The sequence below is a fragment of the Heterocephalus glaber genome, unplaced genomic scaffold, assembly GCF_053883595.1.
Source record: "Heterocephalus glaber isolate CG9 unplaced genomic scaffold, H.glaber_assembly_v1.0 deba00000281, whole genome shotgun sequence".
NCBI lineage: Eukaryota > Metazoa > Chordata > Mammalia > Rodentia > Bathyergidae > Heterocephalus > Heterocephalus glaber.
This window is the reverse complement of record NW_028258139.1, coordinates 22,372,699-22,392,176: the sequence shown is the minus strand read 5'-3', so window position 1 is coordinate 22,392,176 and position 19,478 is coordinate 22,372,699. Positions and strand designations below refer to the sequence as shown.

The window sequence follows — 19,478 nt, the reverse complement described above, 5'->3', positions numbered from 1 at the left end:
ATTTTAGATTAAAATAATGTATACTTTTCTGATGTGCAGACTTGCCTCCATGAAAGAGGTTAACCGCAGAACCATGCACAGAGTATTTTACTTCCGAAGGTCTTTTCACAGGGTCTTGAATGTTTTTCCATGAAAGTTTTGTGTAGTGGTTGTGAATCAGCCACACCTCCGGCACATGTCATGGTTTGGCTGGCATTGTGCATGGTGTCATTTTCTGTGCTGTATCCCAGTTTGTGACTACTGGTACACAGGAATCCATTGAGGTGGGAGCTCACTGAGTTAGTTCTCTGAACAAGTGTAATACTACGCTGATTGCTCCTTCGGGCTTTCTGTGAACTTGCCTCTGTTGATGAGGGCAGGTTTATTTCTGTACCCATTAGAGCAAAGTGCCCAGCTGCTGCAACCAGGAGACCCGACACCAAAAAGCTTCAAAAGTAAAAAGTAAAAAGCATTTTTCTCTCTTTCTCTTTCTCTTTCTCATAGCATGGGGGAACAATCCAGGTGACTCCTCTCAGCCAGGGCCCTGGTTTCTTCTAGGCTTTAATATGACAGCACTTAGGCCATTGGCCCCATCCACAGGGCTGAGCCTGGGCTGCAGCAAGGAGGGCTCCAGACAGCAGGGAGAGGACAGACAGGGAGGAAGGCCACCCCTGCTGTCCTTGGCCACTGCAGAGCCCACACTCTCCTGCAGACCTCTGTACTAGCAGAGCTGCCTTCGGTTTGCTTTTGCCCTCTTCCTCTGTTTCATCACCGTACTGTTCATGTCTTTAGCTGTCACATTAATCTTACTACTTAGACAATGTTTGGTTTTCTAAATCTTCTCTATGGTGTGTATTAAAAACTCTAAATCATTATCACCCGCATCTACTTTCTCCTGTCTCCTGGCTTGTGTGATGTTCTCTTAGCTCTTCAGTTGGAAGCTGACCTCATTACCAGTTCTCCTTTGCTAATCAATGTGCTGCATTTCAAGCAATAAAATTCTACTATTTTATTAGCTCCAGAAATTTTGAAAAGTGAAATTATGTCATGTATTTCTAAGTACGTTATTATTCCTGCATTATTTTCTTAATTGGAAGAATTTTGTCAAAGATTCTAGATTCACTGAAGTTTTATCCATTGCTTTGCACAGTTTTCTCTTTGTGTTGCCTTGTGATCCTGGAGCAGAGTCCAAGTCTGTGATTCCTCGACATTTATCATGGCTCTCTCTCTCACCTAATGGGCTGTCATCTACTGGCAGAAAAATTATGTAATGTTATTAAAATCTATAGACCTCTCTATTTACTTATCCCCGTTTAGCAGTTTCTGGGAGCTGTATATTAAAAACTTCACAGGAAGTTACTGATTTATCCATTTGTCCCTATAATAGTTGCACAACATATTCTGGAACTGCGTCATTTGATCAGCACAGGCTGCAAGCATCCTACCTCCTCAACAGATTGCTGTGTGGCATTTCTCTTTACCCTTTGAGAATTTATTTTCACCTGAAATTGCATTGTGCTTCAATATGCAGTGCAAATTTTCCTTTTGTTCATTTTTTCCTTGAAATTTTTTCCACAGTCCCTGCATCTTTTTGTTTTAGGTGTGTGGCAAGTAGGTAATAGAATGCCTGAATTTTAAAAGCACATCCTCCACCCAGCAGCCAGGTGTCTTTCGAGACTTATGAATGAGATGTTACCACCCCCTACTTAGATCCTCCCATGGCTCCCTGTGTTTCTTAGAGCAGCCCGAAGCACCCTCCCCTCCAGGGGCCCCTGTGCCCTGCTGGCCTCCCTCCTGAGGGCACCCTCCTATCCCAGTTGAGGCCTGCTGCCCCGCCCTGCCCTCGGAGCCTGCAGAAATTGACCTAGGTCCCCACTGCTTCTGCCACCTTCCTAGATCTCCTCGGACTGTGTGCTGCTCCTCTTTTAGGCCTTTCCGCAGCATCCATCTAGAGTCTCTCACCTGTCTGCGGCTGCATGGCACCTGCCCATTTCTGCACTTGTCACTCCCCGTGGTGGCAAAGTGTCCCATTGTTTATGGCCCCAAGCTCCATGATCTCAGAGGCCCCATCTGATTTCCAGGGCTTCAGCCCAGCGCCCAGAGCACCATGAGGCTGATAAGTATCTAAGAAACCTCATAGGAAGGAATTCTTTGAAGGACAGGCAGCTCAGAGAGCACAAGAAACGTGGAGATGTAGAATTTTAATGATGGTAGCCAAGAATCTGGCCCCTCAGCCCCCACCCTGCCTTTCAATGTGAGAAGACACAAGATACACTTGCTTAAGACTCATTGGGCTGCCCCGGGGGAAGCTGCCAAGCCACTACCTGTGCTGTCCCTGCCTTTGCTTGGTTCCTTGAAAATCCCAAACCCAGAATGAGGCAGGAAGAACCATTTGCCTCAATCCAGAGGCTCCCCCATTCCAAGGGTTAAATATTTATTAGGCTTACATTAATCAGGAATAAATACATGATTGAGCAAAGAAGTGTAATGCTTCCCACTTACTTACAACCCCACCCCCACCCCGCAGTGCTCTCCAAAGGTTCTGGTCTCAGTGGTCACAGAACACAATGCAGAGGGTGCTGGGCAGACGTCAGAGCCCAGAGGGTGCCCGGCCGGTGGACACCACTGTCCTGCTGCAGTCATTCCTCACACACTGGTCCTTTTGGAGCAGTCTCGGGGTTATTATGGAATTTCACATGGCTCCTCGTGTAAACAGCCTGGAGTCTGATGGTACAGGACCATGTGGACACAGGCACGTACCACTAGCTGTGAGCACAGGGCCAGGGAATGTGTGTGGCAAGCAAATTCGACATAACATACACGTCCGCCCCCTCCCCCAGAGCCCTCGGAAGCGGGAGGAATGAGCCATGGTTGAATTGCAGCCGCTCCCTTCCCAGCCTGCACACTGCTTCCTCTGCCCCACATTCTCCCCCTCATCTCTTACAGTTACACAAACTCACGGCAAGATTCAGCCACAAAGGCGCCTCCTCTTTCCTGGAGCTCGGCATTTTTTATTCCCATTCATGCCAGACTCTTTTTAGAATAAAATGCATGCTAAATTAATTCTTTAGAGCTAATCTGTTTCCCTACTTGACCCTACATCCCTAATAGGTCCTGGTGGCCTCACCTACCTCCTACCCCTTCTTAAGCTGTGGGTGATTTCTGTCTTCTATCCACTTTTATGTCATCTGTATACATTTTCTCCGTCTCCATTCTGCAACCTCTGTTGAGGTCTAGGGTTTTGGTTTTTGTATTTTTCTGGTCTCACGCTTACATAGGATGTCACAAAGCAACTCTTTTGAAGATCAAGAAGGAATAAAACAATGGGTGCATTCATACAGGCAAACATCCCAGCAGCTGAGGAGCCCTTTTTGCACTGTGGCCATGACTGGGGCCACCTGGAACCTCATACACTCCCAGCCACTTCTGTCTTCCCAGCCAGCAGCCTCCCTCTCTCCCAAGGCCCTGCTGCCCACATGGTGTTGGCACACGAGAATAGCAAAGGCTCCTCCTGGTGCACAGCTACTAAGACCTTCAAGCTAGTGTGTAGTGTTGGGGGTTCCTTGAAAAGAGAGGCAGTGCATTGTGTCCCAGAAGTCTTCATAGACAGTGAGGGCAGCTCCGAGCCCATGTAGGGCCCCGCATCTGCAGACCCCACCCTTCTGAGGCTCGGCCTTTGTGGGTCTTCCTCCCTGCCTTGCTCAGCCGGAAGTCCTCCCGAGGACTTGGAGCAGGCTGTCTGGACCATGTGTTGGAGAGGCGCTTTCCTGTGAGCGTGTGCTCATCCCTCCCGCACGTGATGCACACATGCTGGGCTCTCTGAAACATTGGCCCACGGTGTCACCACTCAGCCTGCCAAGATGTCACAGTGCTGCTAAGATGCCAAGCGAGGTTCTTTGGTCATCATCTGGGTAGAGAGATTTGAGTTGCATCTCCACATAGCTTCTCTTGGCTTCTGGGAGGCGTGAAGTGCCCAGGGATCAGAGAAGACCCTAGGAGACAGCTGGGACTTCTGTCCCATGGGTGAAAGCCCGCTCCTGTCCTTGGCTAGTCTTCGAAGTACTGTGGTGCCGAGAAGAGCGAGCTCTTGCGCCTGCTCCCGCTGTATATCAGGGAGACGCTCTTCTTCTTCCGATCAAAGGGGCTGGGGTCCTCCCCGGTCAGGGACAGGTAGGAGGCGATGCTTTCCCGAAGGCCATAGCTGAAAAGGGACTCGTCCACTCCAAGCGGGTTCCCTGCTCCCTCGGGGTCCTGCTGTAGCCTGTGAGTTGGAAGAGCAGGAAGCAGAGGAAGGGACATGGACAGGGGTGGGGATGGGGGAACAAAGAATGAGAAAAGAAAGAAGAAGGAGGAGAAGGAGAAGGAGAGAAAACAACCCCAAAGCCTGGTTAGTCTTCCTCTACAGTATTGTTCTAATTCTGGTTCTGGGGGCTCTGTGATGTTGTACAAATCACTTAACCTCTCTGAGTCCCTGTTTTCTCAGATGGCTAAAACTTCTAACTGTAAATCTCAATGAGTATTTCTTTATGCTATGTACAAGGGAGAGCACTCTTAGTCATCTTCCAGGGAATCCTAATATTTGATCTTCTTTGAATTTGCCAGTGGGGTGCCTGGATCCATGTTCATTTAATATGAAAACCCATCCATCACACACTACAGACGTATTCCTGAGTGTCCAACAGCTGACAGTGGAATAAGCAGAGCAAGTCAGCGCAAAGCTTTTCTTTTCTCAGGAAAGATGAATGGGCCTAGGATTTGGGTGTTGTGTAAGCTGGGTGAGCGGGTGCCGAATGACTAAATCTACACCAGATGAGTCTGCGCCTCACTTTCTGGAATCCTAACAATCAGGAGAGCAGAGGTGGCGAGTGTTCCAGCAGGAAAGACAGTGTCAACACCGAGAGTGGGACTCAGTGTGCAGAGCGGGGCACTGAGGCCATGGCGAGCGAGCGAGGCTGGCTCCACATGGCACTGGAGGCTGGGTCTGTGGGATTCTGCTCTGCCGCCACTCAGTGCCTGCCCAGGGCTGAGCAGGGCCTGCTGCCCCTGGCCCTGGCCACTGCCCGTTAGTGTGGCAGGCGGCACACTGGCTCCCGGCCTTGGAGGAAGCACACACCCACCTGGCTGCCCTCCTCCAGTCCAAGGTCTTCTGGCGCAGGATGACGGGGGAGCTGGGGGCTCGTGCTGCAGGGGGCACGCTCTGTGCCAGGCAGGGTGTGGTGAGCACACAGCACAGGCCATCGGCCACCTCTGTGGGGCAAAAGCAGACAGCAGTCAGTGCCCCGGCAGTGCCAGAGCCAGCGTGGAGCACAGGCTTGAGGCCCACAGTGTAGCTCCAGGTCATGGGAGTGGTGAAAGGACCCCTGCAGTTATCTGCGGAGACTTGGCCACCCCACGAGCATCTTTCTGAGAGGCGCTCTTTCTAGCGTCCTGCAGCCCCATGGGGGCTCGGGCCTTGCAGTCTCTTGGAGTCAGTCCGTAAGAGTGCTGCCGGGCGGCTTCCACGCCGTGTTTGCTGTTGTCTATGCAAAACTTCTGGTTGGCGCAATCCTCAATGATTGTTATTAAGAGCCAAATACCACAAGCAAGCCTTACTGAGACCCAGCAAAAGGTGGCTGTTTCCAGGACTCCCTTCCTCTTTCATTTTTAGTTAGCAGCTAGGTTTTGGGGTATTATAGAAGTCTTATTTGTCATCATCCTTATATCTACCATGTGTCAGGCCATGCTGGACGTGGTGTATGAATGACTGCTGAACACCCATGCGATCCCTTGCACAGGCGCTGTTCCTACAGCCTTTCAGGAATAGGGACCTGGGGTTCTGAGAGGGCAGGGCTCCGTCAAGGTGCCCACGGCCTAAATCTGCTTCACCTCGCTGCCACTGCTCCTTTGTCACCTGCTGCTTCTCGTAGGCCAGGGCTGTCACCAAAAGCTGTGTGGGCTCCCTTCTCCTTGAAATGCCCTTTGTATCTTCAATCCAAGACTCCAAATCCTAAAGGATTCTAGCAAGGTACCCATGGGTGCAAGGTCAGAGATCCTGAATGGAAGGAGGAAGATGCTAGCAGACCGAGAACAACTTCCTATCTCTGGTGGGACAGGGCAGGAGGGGGACAAGGGCACCTCTGCCCAGTGGTCAGTGGCAGCCATCGGGAAGCACTTGAGGTCAGGAGCCAGCCTTCCACTCGTCACCTTCCCTGCCCACTTGGCAGGTAGAGCACAGTTACACAGCAGAAAGTGAGGCTCTAAGAGGCAGGTCCCCAGCCCATAGTGGCCCAGCCCCCAGTGGGCAAGGTATCAACACAGGTGCCGAGCCAGTGTGTGGAAGCTCAGTCAACTGTTTCCAACTTCTCCCGGGTCTACAGGGCAAAGTCCCAGCTCTTGGCTGGCATGCGGGGCTTCCACAGTCTCAGTGGCCTTTCTCCTCCTGACTGTGCACGTCACGCCATGGAAACTACCCCTAAACCTGCCGGCATGGTGGATGCTCCATCCTGGGCAGCCTGGGGAGGGGAACCTGGACCTCTCTCCTGGCTGCAGGAAGGACACAGGAATGAATAACATCCGCTCCCTAGTCTCTAGGAGCTCGCTGGGAAGCACAGACTAGGACGGGCTAACTAGGCTAGGGAGAGAAACTGGTGTGCTCTGGGGACAAAGAGGAGGGAGGACGAACTCCAAGTCCTGTGGCTCTGTCATGTCACGGGGGGCGGGGGGAGCTGAAGTTGACCTTTTAACCAGCAGAAAAGGGGAAACAAGTGACATTTTAGAACAAAGCCCCAGAGGCATCAAAACCCAGGGCCCACTTTCAGGGCACAAGCCCTCTGTGGCTGTGAACGGAGGGTCCTAGTTGGTTCGATTCGGATAGAGGGGGTTGGACGTGAAATGCAGTACTGTTGGCTCCCTAAGGCGGCACTCACAGGCTGTCTGCTTCAGCCTGGAATCTGGGATTTAGCCTCAACCTATGGAAAAGCCAGGTGGGCAGAGAGCTCCACAGCCCCTTCCTGGTGGCTCTGGTGCCGTGTTGTAGGCAGACAGCGCCACGTCATCCTGCAGCCCCGATGGCAGGCACTGGGGACGGCTTACCAGAGTAGTGATTGACCAGATCCTCCAGGCACTGGAAGGTGAGCCTGGGCGAGATGTAGTACCAGTTGTTGGGCAGGCGGAAGATGCGGTAGTGCTTCACCTGCCTGTGTCTCACGGACAGTGAGTAGAAACCTGCACGGAAGGTGGGAGCGACAGGTTAGTGGCACTCAGGATCCCCACCTCGGGCAGCCAGCGACCAGCCCATCTGCACTGAGGTGGAACTGGAGCACAAAGACATGGGCCCCTCGTGTGAGCAGCAGCCGAGGGCACGTGCCTGCTCACAGCTCAGTCACAACCTGTGGGTCAGGCTCTGCACTTCTTAGATCCTCCCTGGGCCACATGCTAAGGGGGGCTCACAGCTACGGCCCCTTTCCTGATCTTCCTTCCTCTGATTTAAGCTTGCTTGTCTCAGAAATGTGGAGCAAGTGGCGCTCAGGACAGGGCTCCGGGGATCCCTAGGAAATGCGTGAAAAGCATCGTTTCTCCCTCAGCGTCACCAGAGTCCTGACCCCCGATGGTCAGTGAGGGCCAGGCAGGTACTGTCACCTCCTCTAGCCTGGATCTCCTCCAGTGGAAAAGAGAGGCTTGGACTTAACATGCTTATGGCCCCCCCAGCACACACACTGTGGGGTTCCAGGAATGAAAGCACCCCAGGAGGTGGCGAGGGGTGAAGAAGCCAGCATCCACTAAGTCCAGGCCTCCTGTGCTGGGCAGGGGCCAGGCTGCTTCCAAACAACCTCTCATTCATTCTCAGGAGGGACCTGGGAGAGGTTGTGCCAAATAGCTTAGAGACGGAGAAGCTGTGGCTCAGGGACCGAAGCCTGGTGTGTCCCCGGTCGCTTCCTCTGCCTGCCCCTGGCCCTCTCCAGGGAAGACTTCACCAGGCCCAAGCCTGCCCTGCGAAGCCACCACTGAGTGACTTCTCGTCACTTACGTGGAAGTGGCCCACACTGGGCGGGTCAAGCGCAGTGAGTGGAAAATCTTCAGAACTTTGCATACCCCAGGAAGTGGGGGCTGCTGCCTCCCTGCCCACCCCACTGCAGCTCTGCCTTAGAAAACCATTATTTTTAGATGAGCTGTGTCCTTCTAAGGGGTCCTTTCACTTCTCAGTGGCACCAGCCTGTCTGGTGTCCTTCTTCCAGTCCCTGGGGGACAGACACACAGCGTTCATCCTCTGCTCTGAGCTTGTGCTCCCCCAGCATATTCAGGCCATTCATAGAAAGTTGTTCTGGGCCTCCAAAAGTCACAAGTAAGTCCCTGCTGCCCCAAAGCCAAGCTGGGCTCATTTTGGTGACAGCCCCAATGCCAAGTGGCCCTGGCACTTAGTAGGTGCCTGAAGAATGCTCTTAAATACTCTGTTTTCTCTTTTTTGACAGCAAGGGAACAAGGAGCTGGTTGGGAACTCAAAAACGGGTGCTATACTTAAGTAGTTGTTGCTATGAGTACTCAGTAGGGGAGGGTCCTCGCTGTGCAGTGCTTTGCTCCTGCGACTGACCCAGGCATGGCACTAAGGATCATCCCACTGTCAACCCCAGGCCCTAGGAAGGGGAACCGAGGAAATGGCTTAGTGATTCACGGCTGAAACAATGCTTTGGGCTCTCGCTCATGGAGAAGACCCCGCTATTTCTGTTTCCGGTGGCGCAGGCGACTGTGAGGATGAAGACTGCAGCAGTGTGTGAGCTCACATCTCCTTGGTCTCACCTTAGGCTGTCTCACAGCAGGCACAGAGGGGACTGATACTGGGGCCCCTGCACCACAAGAGCCCACAAATATCACTGCCTTTGAATCTCACCACAACCTTATAAGGGAGGGCCTTTCCTTCCATGTCACAGATGAGGAGACAGGTCAAAGAAGCCACAGATCTGGGACAGGCCTGTCCCAGCATGCCATGCCCTGGCTTTGGGTTTTGTTCTCGGTTGGTGGAAATTCTCCAACAGGACCAGCAGGACCTGCCCACAGTCACGCTTAGGGCCTGGGGCCGCTCCCAGCCAACCCCATTCCCCTGTTCTAAGACCTTTGGTGTGATGCTGGCCTCCAGGCAGGTAGGGTCACAGGCGGCTGACCATATGGCCCGTTTGTGTACACAGAGCAGGAGAGGAAACGGAGCCCTGTCCCAAGTCAGCAGAACAGAGCCTGCTGTGGCCGAATGTGGAGAGACAGGCTGCTCACCTTTCTTGGTCTCGCTCTCTCTGATCATGAAGGAGCCCACTTTCGTGTCTGGCAGCTGCAGCAGCTCCTCAGCCTTGTCTCTGCCTAGCCCTTCAAACAGCCAGCTGGGAAGGGGAGAGACAGTGTGAGCAGCCCATGTGCCAGCCTATGGAAGCCAAGATGCCATTAGCATGCAGAGAATATAAAGCTGCAGTCCAGTGGCATGAGCTGCTAATGAGCAGTGTTCATTCATTCCTTCATTTGTGTTTTCCATCTTTAAATAACATTTCCCAGGTGTCTGTTAATTGCCACATGCCGGGGGAAATGACATAGGATGCAGCAGCCCTCTTTCTTGGCTTGTGTCTCAAGTCCCAAATGGAAGCAGCTCTGTCATGTTCAGTAATGTGTGTGCATTAGTGCCTTGTGTACCCGTGTGGCAATTTGTCTAATGTGAGCTGCGCTGCCCGAGCATAGCGTCTCCCCGCCGTCTGTCTTGCTGTGGTATCCAGGGTGCTGTGTGTGGTGGATGTTACGAGTGAATCAGTGAACACAAGACAGAAGGGGAGGAAGGGGGTCCATGATTTCACCGACGGAACAAGCTCCACTCCCCGTTCGTTTTATTTCCTCAGCCTTCTCGGGTCCGACACATTTGAACACACTCATCACTGTGCCATGCCTGAATTAGTGCTTCTTGCTTTTCTCACTTAATAGGAAGAAAAAGCAGTTGTGCCCCTGAAGCCCTGCTTTCTGAGGGCAGATCCACTCGGGAAGGGGACCTGACACTTGTGAGCGCTCTTAGGGAGCTGTGCTGAACTCAAAAGAATCTCTGTTCTGAGTGAAAGAGCCGCTACTCATTTTTCAGACCAGGGTCTGCCAGCTCTGAGTTTGGCAGGAAGCACTTTGTTAGCAAGTGGCTGGCGTCTACTGGGGAGCAATCGCAAATCGCTTGTTAACAGATGCTGTATTTCAGGGAATGGATCCTGGCTTTTCATCCACAGTTTCAAATCTGTGTATATGTAGCGAATACTAATACCCTGCCCAATTGCAGCCTGTGGCATTGGCCAGGGCGCACAGCAGGTAGAGGTCAGTGAGGCACTGGCTGAGTGCCCCAGAAGCAGCAGGTGTGAGAAGACTCAAGCCCCAGCGCCAGGTTCCACTTGTTTACTGTGTTCTCATCACTGAATCACTTTCACTGTTAAGGTCACGATTGTGCCATGTTTGGCCAGATATGTCAGGTACTCCCTTGGTGCTGTATAGCGCATTTGATGTTAGTTACTTTAGAGTGAGTGACAAACATTTATGCACTCAAGCCCTTATACAAAGATGAAGACAGTAACAGCCATGTGGGAATGCCAATTCCATTAATGTATTACATAGTATCTTGCTCTCTACTTGGCAGTGAAGAGGAGAAAACTGATGGCACATAGAAGGTTGAATAGCTTGTTCACTGTCACATGGGCAGTGAGTGACAGAGGCAGGATTTGAACCCAGGCCAACTGGCTTTAGCCACTGTAGTGTGCGACATCCTATAATAACAGTCCTTAAGCATCAAGTGGCCTTGACCATTGGACACCAGGAGCATGGTGTTCAAGCTGAAAGGCCCAGCTTCCTTCATTTCACCCCTGAGGAAGCCCATTCCAAAGAGTAGAAAGGACTCATCCACATCCCATCATTCCCCATGGACGGGATGGAAGTGGGAGTGCACCTCCACCCAGTGCCTCCCTTCCTGCTGCACTGTGCTAGAATCTCTGCCACCAGGAGCCCTCAGCATAGACACCATGACTTAATGCGGCCATCTGAGAAATGCACTCACCCGTGGTACACTCTGGCCACACAGATTCCAGGGATGTAACTCTCTCTGCCGGTGCTGAGAGAAATGGCTTTCCACCAGCCTCCTTCACTGTTAGGGCAGAACAGACAGGACCGGGAGAGGTAAATGGCAAAGTGAAGGACAAATGAGCAGAGCTAACAGACCTAGCCCTTGGGGGCTTGGGACACTCCTCTTTTAGGATCTGCTATTGGCCATGTTGACCTCAATGTCTAAAACTTTCTTTTTCAAGGCATAGATACCCATCTTCTCATCTCTCCGTGGCAAGGTACCCAAATGCGTCAGTAGCTGCCTTTCAGGGTCCAGAAGCTGATGTTTTTAACTGTTGCTTCATTTTTGGAGGCTTTTAAAAAGAATTGTTTATAGTGTTGATTTATACCCTGGATAGTCTCATGTGACCCTATCAATGAGGACCAAAGGGAAAGGGCTTGGAGCCTCTGCTTTGTTCTATGGACTGTTTGGAATCAGACTGAAGAGGTGGCAGGAACGGTAGGCAATATTTGCTCACCATCGGAAGTTTTTTCAGACGCTGGGTTCTCCTTCCCAGGCTGCACTGAGATGTGCTGTTCCGCTGATGTACGGGGGAGGTGGGCCAATAGAAAAAGCAGAGCTTTGACCACATAGGGTCTTACAGGCAAGTGAAAGAATTTAAATTTTATCCAGCAGGCCATGGGAAGGCACTGAAGGTTTTACAGCGCTAGTAGTAAAAAGGGGTGGAGGTTACAGTTTGAGCCAAATTTCTCACCTTGCAGTAGGACCAGGGTGTGGGAAGAACTGGGCAACTGTGGCTAAAAATGTAATGATTAAACCCAAACGACACTCATGATGAGTTCATCCTGTCTTGGGGATCATAAAGTTTTTAAAAGTTAACTCACTCAGAAATCACGCGTAATTTCTCCCCTTGGCGGAATATCGGGGGACTGATATCAGGAGATGGGTAATCACTCAGCACAGCCAGGAAATCACTCTCCAGCCCTGGGAAACAAGCAGAGGAGTGTTGTGGTTCACGAGGAGCAGAAAGGCAGCCCTGGGCTGGGGTTGCAAGGCTGTGGAGACTTCTGCTAGGGACACTGTACATTCGGGGCAGTGCAGCGCATGCTGAGGACTGCCCTCCCCGGAGAAGGCAGCAAGAGCCTGAGGGACCCAAGGGCCAAGCCACACACTTCTGTCCTCATACCTGGCTGGCCCCCATGCTCAATGCTGTCCTCTGAGAAATGGGGACCTGTGAACTGAACCCACACCATCCGGCTACAGGGTCGGGCCTATGTCCACCAGCATTCATCTGCCTGTCTTTAAAATGGGCTCATTCTGGGTCCTTCTCCAGTGAGGCGAGAGGAGGCGCATGAACAGTGGCTGCTATCAGACTCCCCTGATGTGTCCTGGGCCTGTGGTCCCCAGATCTGTAGTGTGTGGAGAAGACTCACGGAGTTCTCAGGAGCCTCTAGGGCCAACCAGCACCAGCTCTGCTGGAACATAGCACTTCCTCCTTCCACAGGATGGGGTACCCTGCCTAGCATCTCCTTCACAGGGACTTTTGCTGGGGGTGGAGGTGGTGACAGAAAAGTACTTTTCATTGTAGGTTTATTGAAAGTAATCTGGGTGACATTTTGAAAAGGGAAGAATGCTATCGGGTCTACATGAGCACAGCCTACAGTAGATACACGGTGACAAAGTGGTGAATTTCCTTTTTGACATTAAGCAAAATCCATTTTGAATCCTTAGTGATGGACCATCATTTGTATGCATTAGACAGTAATATCAGAATACCTTCTGGGGGGAAATGATAGGTCTTACACAGCAGCAAGTACTGTGATTGTTTGCTGTGATGATTATCAGTCCACTGGCTGTCTCAGTGTCTGAACTCATTTTTCTGGGTAACGTACTTATTCACTTGGAAATTAGTTGCTGAGCATGGACCAGGAGCCCAACATTTGTACCCACAATCGTAGAAGTAGGTCTTCCCATCTCTTGGGCTAGGAAGTTCTGGACAAATCCCAGCACAGAGGCATCAGGCTGGATGCCCCAACAGGCCACTTTCTGCAATGCAGAGCCCCTTTTCTGAGACCCGAGCCCCTGCCTCTTATACCCATATCCTGCATTTCTAGCCGTGAAGTTTCTTGGAAAGGCCAAGTCAAAAAAAAAAAAAAAGAGATTAGACACTGGATGAGTAAGAAAGATGAGTGGGACTTTTAGTAAAAGGTTTGGTTAGCAATTGATAAGTGAACTGGAAACAAGTTATCGTGGTAGAACAGTGCACACCAGTGTGCTCCTCACGAGGGGAGACTGAGTTGGAGACAATGAACTTTGTAAAAGCAAGAGTTCCTGTGTGTGAGCTGGAAACCGAAAGTGATGTTTAGGGTCCTCCTGAGACTTGGGGAGGAACCAGAGCAGGACTACTGAGAAACAAGTTTCTCAGGCGTGGAAGGATGACCCTGCCAGTCCTCTGGCTTCTCCTACTATAAACTGGCCTGAGAATGCGAGGGACCCTCCCTCCCATCCTGCTTTGCTGAATTCAAAACAGTTCTCCCTCTGTGTAGTCCGGACCCCACCCCAGCAGACAGCGCTACAGTTGTATTGGATGTGAAGCCACAAGTCCCGAGTTCTAACTGGGCGGATCCTGTTTTGGTGGGGCATGAACTTTATGCAAATTTGAAGGAAAAAAAGGGTATGAAATTTCAAGACAAGGGGCAGGCCTTAGCCGGGTGCTGAGCCAGTGAGGGGCCTACCCTCGTGATGGACTTAACTTCCTGGTATGCCCACCCTGATGGCAGGCGGGCTGCTCACAAGCAAAGGGATGGCGGTAGATACACCTGGTGTCCCAGTTTGGAGAATGACCCATTGGAAAGGCCTTCATAAGGGAGATTCATTCTTTTTGCTCTACTGGCCTTGAATATGAAAGGACTATTGCCTAACTCAGCTGCTTCTGCTAAGCATGGCAGGCCTCTCTGAGACTCGCAGGCTCCTGGGGTCCTCAGGGCCTCTGCGTAGGCTCTTCCCTCTGCCTGGACCCTCTGCTCTGGCTTAGTCCTCTCTCCTCCCTGGCTTCATCAACATGGGCCTCCCCAGGGGCGCTGAGCTCACTTGCTCTCCTATATTCACTCTCAGCCCCTGGGATTTTCCTTTGAAGCAATGGCTCCAGGCTGCATTTGCTCATTCATGTGACTCTCAGCTGTGAGTTTCAGCAGGGCTGCAGGGTACCTGTGGCTTCCATGTCTTGTGTCCTGAGCCCAGGACGGAGCCTGTCTTCTAAATGCTCTGGCTGCACCCTCAGGAAAGGCCTTTATGTTGCTTGTTGTTAAAGCAGTGCAGGCAGAAGGGACCCATGTGTGGCAGGCAGCAGGGTAAGCAGCCCCTCAGAGCTGTCTTTGAAAAATAAGGGTTGAAATGAGCTACAGTGTGTACTGTTGTCTGTGACCAGAATGCAGCTTTTACACAGATCCTGATGTGCGGTTTGATGTCTGGTTCAAGAGAGAGAGCAATCATCTTTTGCAGTGTTAAAAAAAGTAACAGCGAGAAACAGAAACGAAAGCAAAATCATTATAAAAATAATTGTTCCAATGAAGGAAAAGGGGTTGATGGATTAGAGAGTCTTAGATGACAGTAACAGAGAAGTTTCCTGTGGAATTTCCATAATAGCGAGGCTTTTGTGTCTAAACCACATAAACTGCAGCGAGGCAACTTCTCATTCTGCTTTTGTTTAAGGGGCTGATGGTGAGCGCATGGTCCTTTGAAGGGGATTTCACCTACGTCCCCAGTCAGGGTTAGAAGAACAAGTCACTAGCAGGTACATCTGTAGGGACAGGTACCATCCTAAGCACACTGCTCTCCTGGGACCCCTCCCGTGTCTCCTCTGAGCTTTGCTCCCTACGGTGAAATAGATGCAAGGTAGGAAATGGCACTTTACTTTTCAAGTTGCACCATGTTATCCCGTACTCCTGCGGCCCCTTGGCTCTGTGGAGAGCTGAGCTCTGGAGTCAGAGTGGATAAAGGCGTTATGAGGAGAGAGAGGCGCTGAGAACATAAGTGCGATTATTGCAGATTTAAGACAAGAAACAAATTAAGTAAAGACGTATGTGCCATGCATGAAAGAAATCCAGAGGGAGCATTGGGCAGAGATCTATGGAAAGGGAATGGGCTTTGAAATCAACTGGATCTGGGTTCAATCTACCTCCACCACTTAATAGCTCTGCGATTTGGGGACAGATCGAGTGTGAACTAATCTGGGCCCGGTTTCTTCACAAATGAAAATGAGAAATATCAAACTCTGCCTCACCTGATGGGGTAAGGATTCATAATGCATCATCGTGAGATACAGAGTCTGTCCCTGTAAGTGACAGGCAGTGTCATTGTCATGTGGGGCAGGGCGACCATCCCACGCCAAGACCAGTTTCAACCAATAGTTCTAAAGTTTGAAACTATCTAGTATTGTGGATTTGAATATATCTTATCTCCTTCTTACCATCTAAACACAAATTCCAGGCTGAGAACAGAAGATGAAATTCAAAATACTAAATATTTGCTGATAGCTCAACAGGGGAATGAGTCAGGTGAACAGATTGTACAGAAGTATAAAATAGGAACTGGGTTGGAAAAAAAGAAGGGGCCCTGGGCAGAGCTTGCTGGGCACAAATATAATATAGTTTTTTTAAAAAGCAGGCTCATTTGCACCTGATTATTCTTTGGAGTATCCTTCCTGTTTCTTTCCCATTGCTGAAAATGCCCTCAGTAGCTCCCGTTTATAATCGTGCAGCACACTGAGACATTTATATCTTCAACACTCTGGCCCATCCTGCAGCACAAAGACTCTGACTTGGAGAGTGAAGAACCAACCATGGGGATTTTAGCACCAGGCAGAGCATGAGAATTTCAAAGCTGGGGTCTCTTTGAGGCAGGGAGCAAACAGGACATTGAAGTGGTTAAGTCATTTGCTCAAAGCCAAATAGCAAACAAGCTGCAGAAGACGGCTTAGAACATGGGCGGTCTGGATCTAGAGTCCAGGTGGGTATGTGAGGGAGCTAATGGACTTTAAAGTAGCCACCTGATAGAAAAGGAGCAGGTATGAGGGATAAGAGGGAGAGGGGAGGCAAATGTTAATCAATGGAGCAAGTGATGCCCTCCTGGGGTAAGAAAGCAGGGTGCCCTGGAAACCAGGGAGGGACGCCACAAATATAAGATGTATCTTTTATTCTGTGTGACTCTGACTGTGGGGTAGAGTAGCCACTGCTTTGTCTGTGGAGCAGCCATCTCTGCTATATCTGTGTTTCTTTCCTATAATAATTTTTTTTTTCATAGTACTGGGTTTGGAACCCAGGAGCTTCACACTAAGCTATATCCCCCAGCCTTTTTTTTTTATTACTTTTTTTGTTTTAAAACAAGTTCTTGCTAAGTCACTGACTGGCCCAGGCTGGGCTGGAGCTTGCAGTCCTCCTGCTTCACCCTCCCAGAGTGCTGGGATTATGGGCGTGAGCCACAGCCCCCGGGCAGTTGGGGCTGAGAGCCCCTGCTGGCTGGCGACAGCTCCGCTGTGCACAAGACTCTCCTGGCACTTAGTTTCCAGGCTCTGCCTCACCCACACTTGACCCTTAGCAGATTAAGACCAGGGCCAACTCCCAGTGAGACTTCAGAGTTGGACCTGCATCCCGGGCAGCTGGTGGCTCCAGTGCTCCAGTGTCGGGCCCAAGCTCATGGACTCAGTGGGGTCACAGCAGCCTGACTCTCAGTAATTTTCTCAGGAAACTGCACACATACACAAGAAAACAATCTGATGGCACCTGGCAGCTGGCCAGGGCACAGTCTACCGGGCTCCGCTGTCACCATGAGACTCTTGCTAATATGTAAGATGAAACACACTTGTCCAGAACACTCTTCTGCCCACGCTCTGGTTTCTCCATGTTTTGGTGGGCAGACTGGACCAGAACCAACCCCAAAAGCATTAGCAGCAGTTTCCATCCTCTCAGGGCCCGTGGGCCCAGGGAGCTGGCATAGAGCAGCAGGAGGAGATGACCTATGGGCTGCAGAGTCCACAGTGGGTGCTGTCTGGGCACCCAGGGCTCCCCAGACTTCAGTTGCCTTCAGCCCCTCTTTCTCTTTCCCACCATCTTCACAGGTGGCAGCAGCAGGACCAGCACGGCACCATTTCTGGGTGGCCTGCCTGGGCTGCATGCTGCCCTCAAAGCCCTCTCCGTGGCACTGGTAGGCAGTGGTCACCTTGAGTGGCATCAGGGGAGAGGCCCAGCAGGATCTGGAGACTGGCCTGAGGCCTCCCAGCTAAGCAGCCACACGCCAGGAGTCAAACCAGGGCCACCTCCTGGCCAAACATGTGGGCTATGTCCTGGCCACTGGCTCTCCTTTGCCACTGGAGTCCAGTGCTGCCTACACTGCTAGTGGCCTCTAATAACGTCTCTCTTAACATCACTTAACTTTTAAAACCTGTCATCTTGTTCTAAGAACATGAAATCATGGATTTAATCAGCCACTTACGTTATTCTGATAGACCCTAAATGTAAAAATGACATAAAAGCTGAATGATCATGGACCCCATGCCTGATCTGGCCACAGTGGGCAGGACGCAAATAAGAAAGCAGACTCTCGCCTAGGATCTGATGCAGGTTCCCGTCTATGGGACCCTTCACTGGGCACAGGAGTCTGTCATTGAGCCTTGTGACCGGGAACACTTTCCTCACCCCAGAGAGCTGTCCTCGTCAGGGCACTCAGGCCTCTGGAGAGCTGGCCCTATCTGACCTGATGCAATGGTGAAGAGGGATGCTAGGATCAGGCCCCCTGGCTTTGCCTCCCTGCTGTCCCCTTCCCAGCCAGATGGGTTCAGGAAGTCATTTAACCTTCTGTGCCTCAGTCTTCTCCGCAGCAAATTCAGATAAATGTGTTAACATCATGGGCCCTTGTGAGAATTAAGAATTTATATGTGTAAATTCACATATACCATGTAATTTGTATGTGATGCATAATTGCAGGTGTGATGTGTCAATTCATGCGTGGGAAGCATTTGGAACTATTTGGCACATGAGCACTGGGTCACTCTGCACCCATTCCCACTTCACAACTGAGAATCAGCAGACAAGTGGGGAGAAACCCACTTCTCCTCTTGCTGTGCATTTGTACAGAGGCAGGACTAGGAGCTGGTCCGTGGTCCCCAGCTGTAGGGGCTTAGGGTTTGCCAGGGATCAGTACAAATGCATCTTGCTGCTGCTGTGCACCTTCACAGATCTGGCGGGCAGGTCTAGGGTGGGGAGATCTGCTTGCTCACTGCTTCCCAGGGAATTCTGATGTGGGCTCAGGGCCGAACCAAGCTAGATCTGGAGATTTCTCTGTCCTCTTCCTCCCAGGCCCTGCCCACCCCCTTTTTCCATGGGCAGGTAGCCATGTCAATGCACCAGGGATGTGATTTCCATGCTGGCATGGTGGAAAGGGGTCTGAATGCTGCTTGGTTTGCTCGGCCAGTGCTGGTGGTGAAGCCTCACTGTAGGTCAGAGTGGTCAGAAGGCAGGGAAGGACAGGGGGAGGGTCACAGCCGTGACTGACTGTCTTTGTAAGGTGGAACTATGCTGTTTCCCCCTATGCTGGGAGTGCCCTGCAGCTGTGTGCTGCCTGGACAGGCACTGAGGAGGAGCGAGGAGACAATATAGGGCTGTACAGAGGACTCACTCCTTGGCATAACTCGGAGACAAGCCACGGACTGGCTAATTCTACCTTTACCCATTTTGCGGGATGGCCATGTAGACACACCCCAGTGCTGCCAGACCTCCCAAAGTGTGGTTTTGAAAGTCCCACCTTCATTTGCCAGTGAGCTGTGGTGAGGAAGGGAATGTTTCCAACTCTGCTTCCCACCAAGTCCCCAGGGGAGGCTGAACATCCCTAAGGTCACACAGCTTCCGAGGGAGGAACATCGCCAAGTCAGTGGAGGTCCTTTGCCTCTGAAAGCTGCCCTATTTCCATCGAGTCCTGCTATTTCTGTGCCTTTTGTGACATTAGTCTCTGGAGCTAGTATAATGAGGAAAGCTTGATTTGGGAGAAAACACATGGTCAAAGCCATATTCCAAGGCACTCATGGCCCTGGTTTGGGGGAGAAAGATTCCCCCGAAGCTCAGGAAATTCATTTATCTGAAATCCAAGCTGTGGCCTTGAGGTCACCCTCCTGCAGCTGCCTGTTAGGGCCAGGGGCTTTGGAGCCTTCTCCCTTTTGTCTCTCAGGTTACTGTCACAGGAAGTCTGGCTGTGCTCTCGTCTAAGGCAACCAGCAAGCCAGGTGCTGCCTCCTGGAAGGCAGGAGGAGCTGAACTAGCATAGCTGTGTAGGAGCTCCTTCCATGAGAGACCTGACCCTCTGGCTCACGTAGACAGGAACTAATTAATGCAGCATGCATCCCACCAACTTCTCCTCCCTGAGCTGCTAGGTGCAAGAGGAAAGAGGAACGAAGTCAGGACTGATGATAAAG

The 19,478-nt window shown here is 51.3% G+C and overlaps 2 protein-coding genes across 6 annotated transcripts in view; one reads left to right on the top strand and one right to left on the bottom strand.

Moving 5' to 3' along the window:
• Window positions 1-19,478, top strand: part of Tg (thyroglobulin) — a 219,261-nt gene that overhangs the window by 131,911 nt on the left and 67,872 nt on the right. The window lies entirely within an intron of this gene.
• Window positions 2,366-19,478, bottom strand: part of Sla (Src like adaptor) — a 76,014-nt gene continuing 58,901 nt past the window's right edge. For all 4 annotated transcript variants that reach the window (XM_087187466.1, XM_087187473.1, XM_087187462.1 and 1 more), the window contains 6 exons: window positions 11,902-12,001; window positions 11,012-11,098; window positions 9,220-9,323; window positions 7,051-7,182; window positions 5,097-5,226; window positions 2,366-4,240 (listed from right to left, as the gene is read on the bottom strand). In XM_087187466.1, coding sequence (XP_087043592.1) covers window positions 4,027-4,240; window positions 5,097-5,226; window positions 7,051-7,182; window positions 9,220-9,323; window positions 11,012-11,098; window positions 11,902-12,001 — 767 coding nt within the window. In that variant the 3' untranslated portion in view covers window positions 2,366-4,026. The remainder of the gene's footprint in view (window positions 4,241-5,096; window positions 5,227-7,050; window positions 7,183-9,219; window positions 9,324-11,011; window positions 11,099-11,901; window positions 12,002-19,478) is intronic.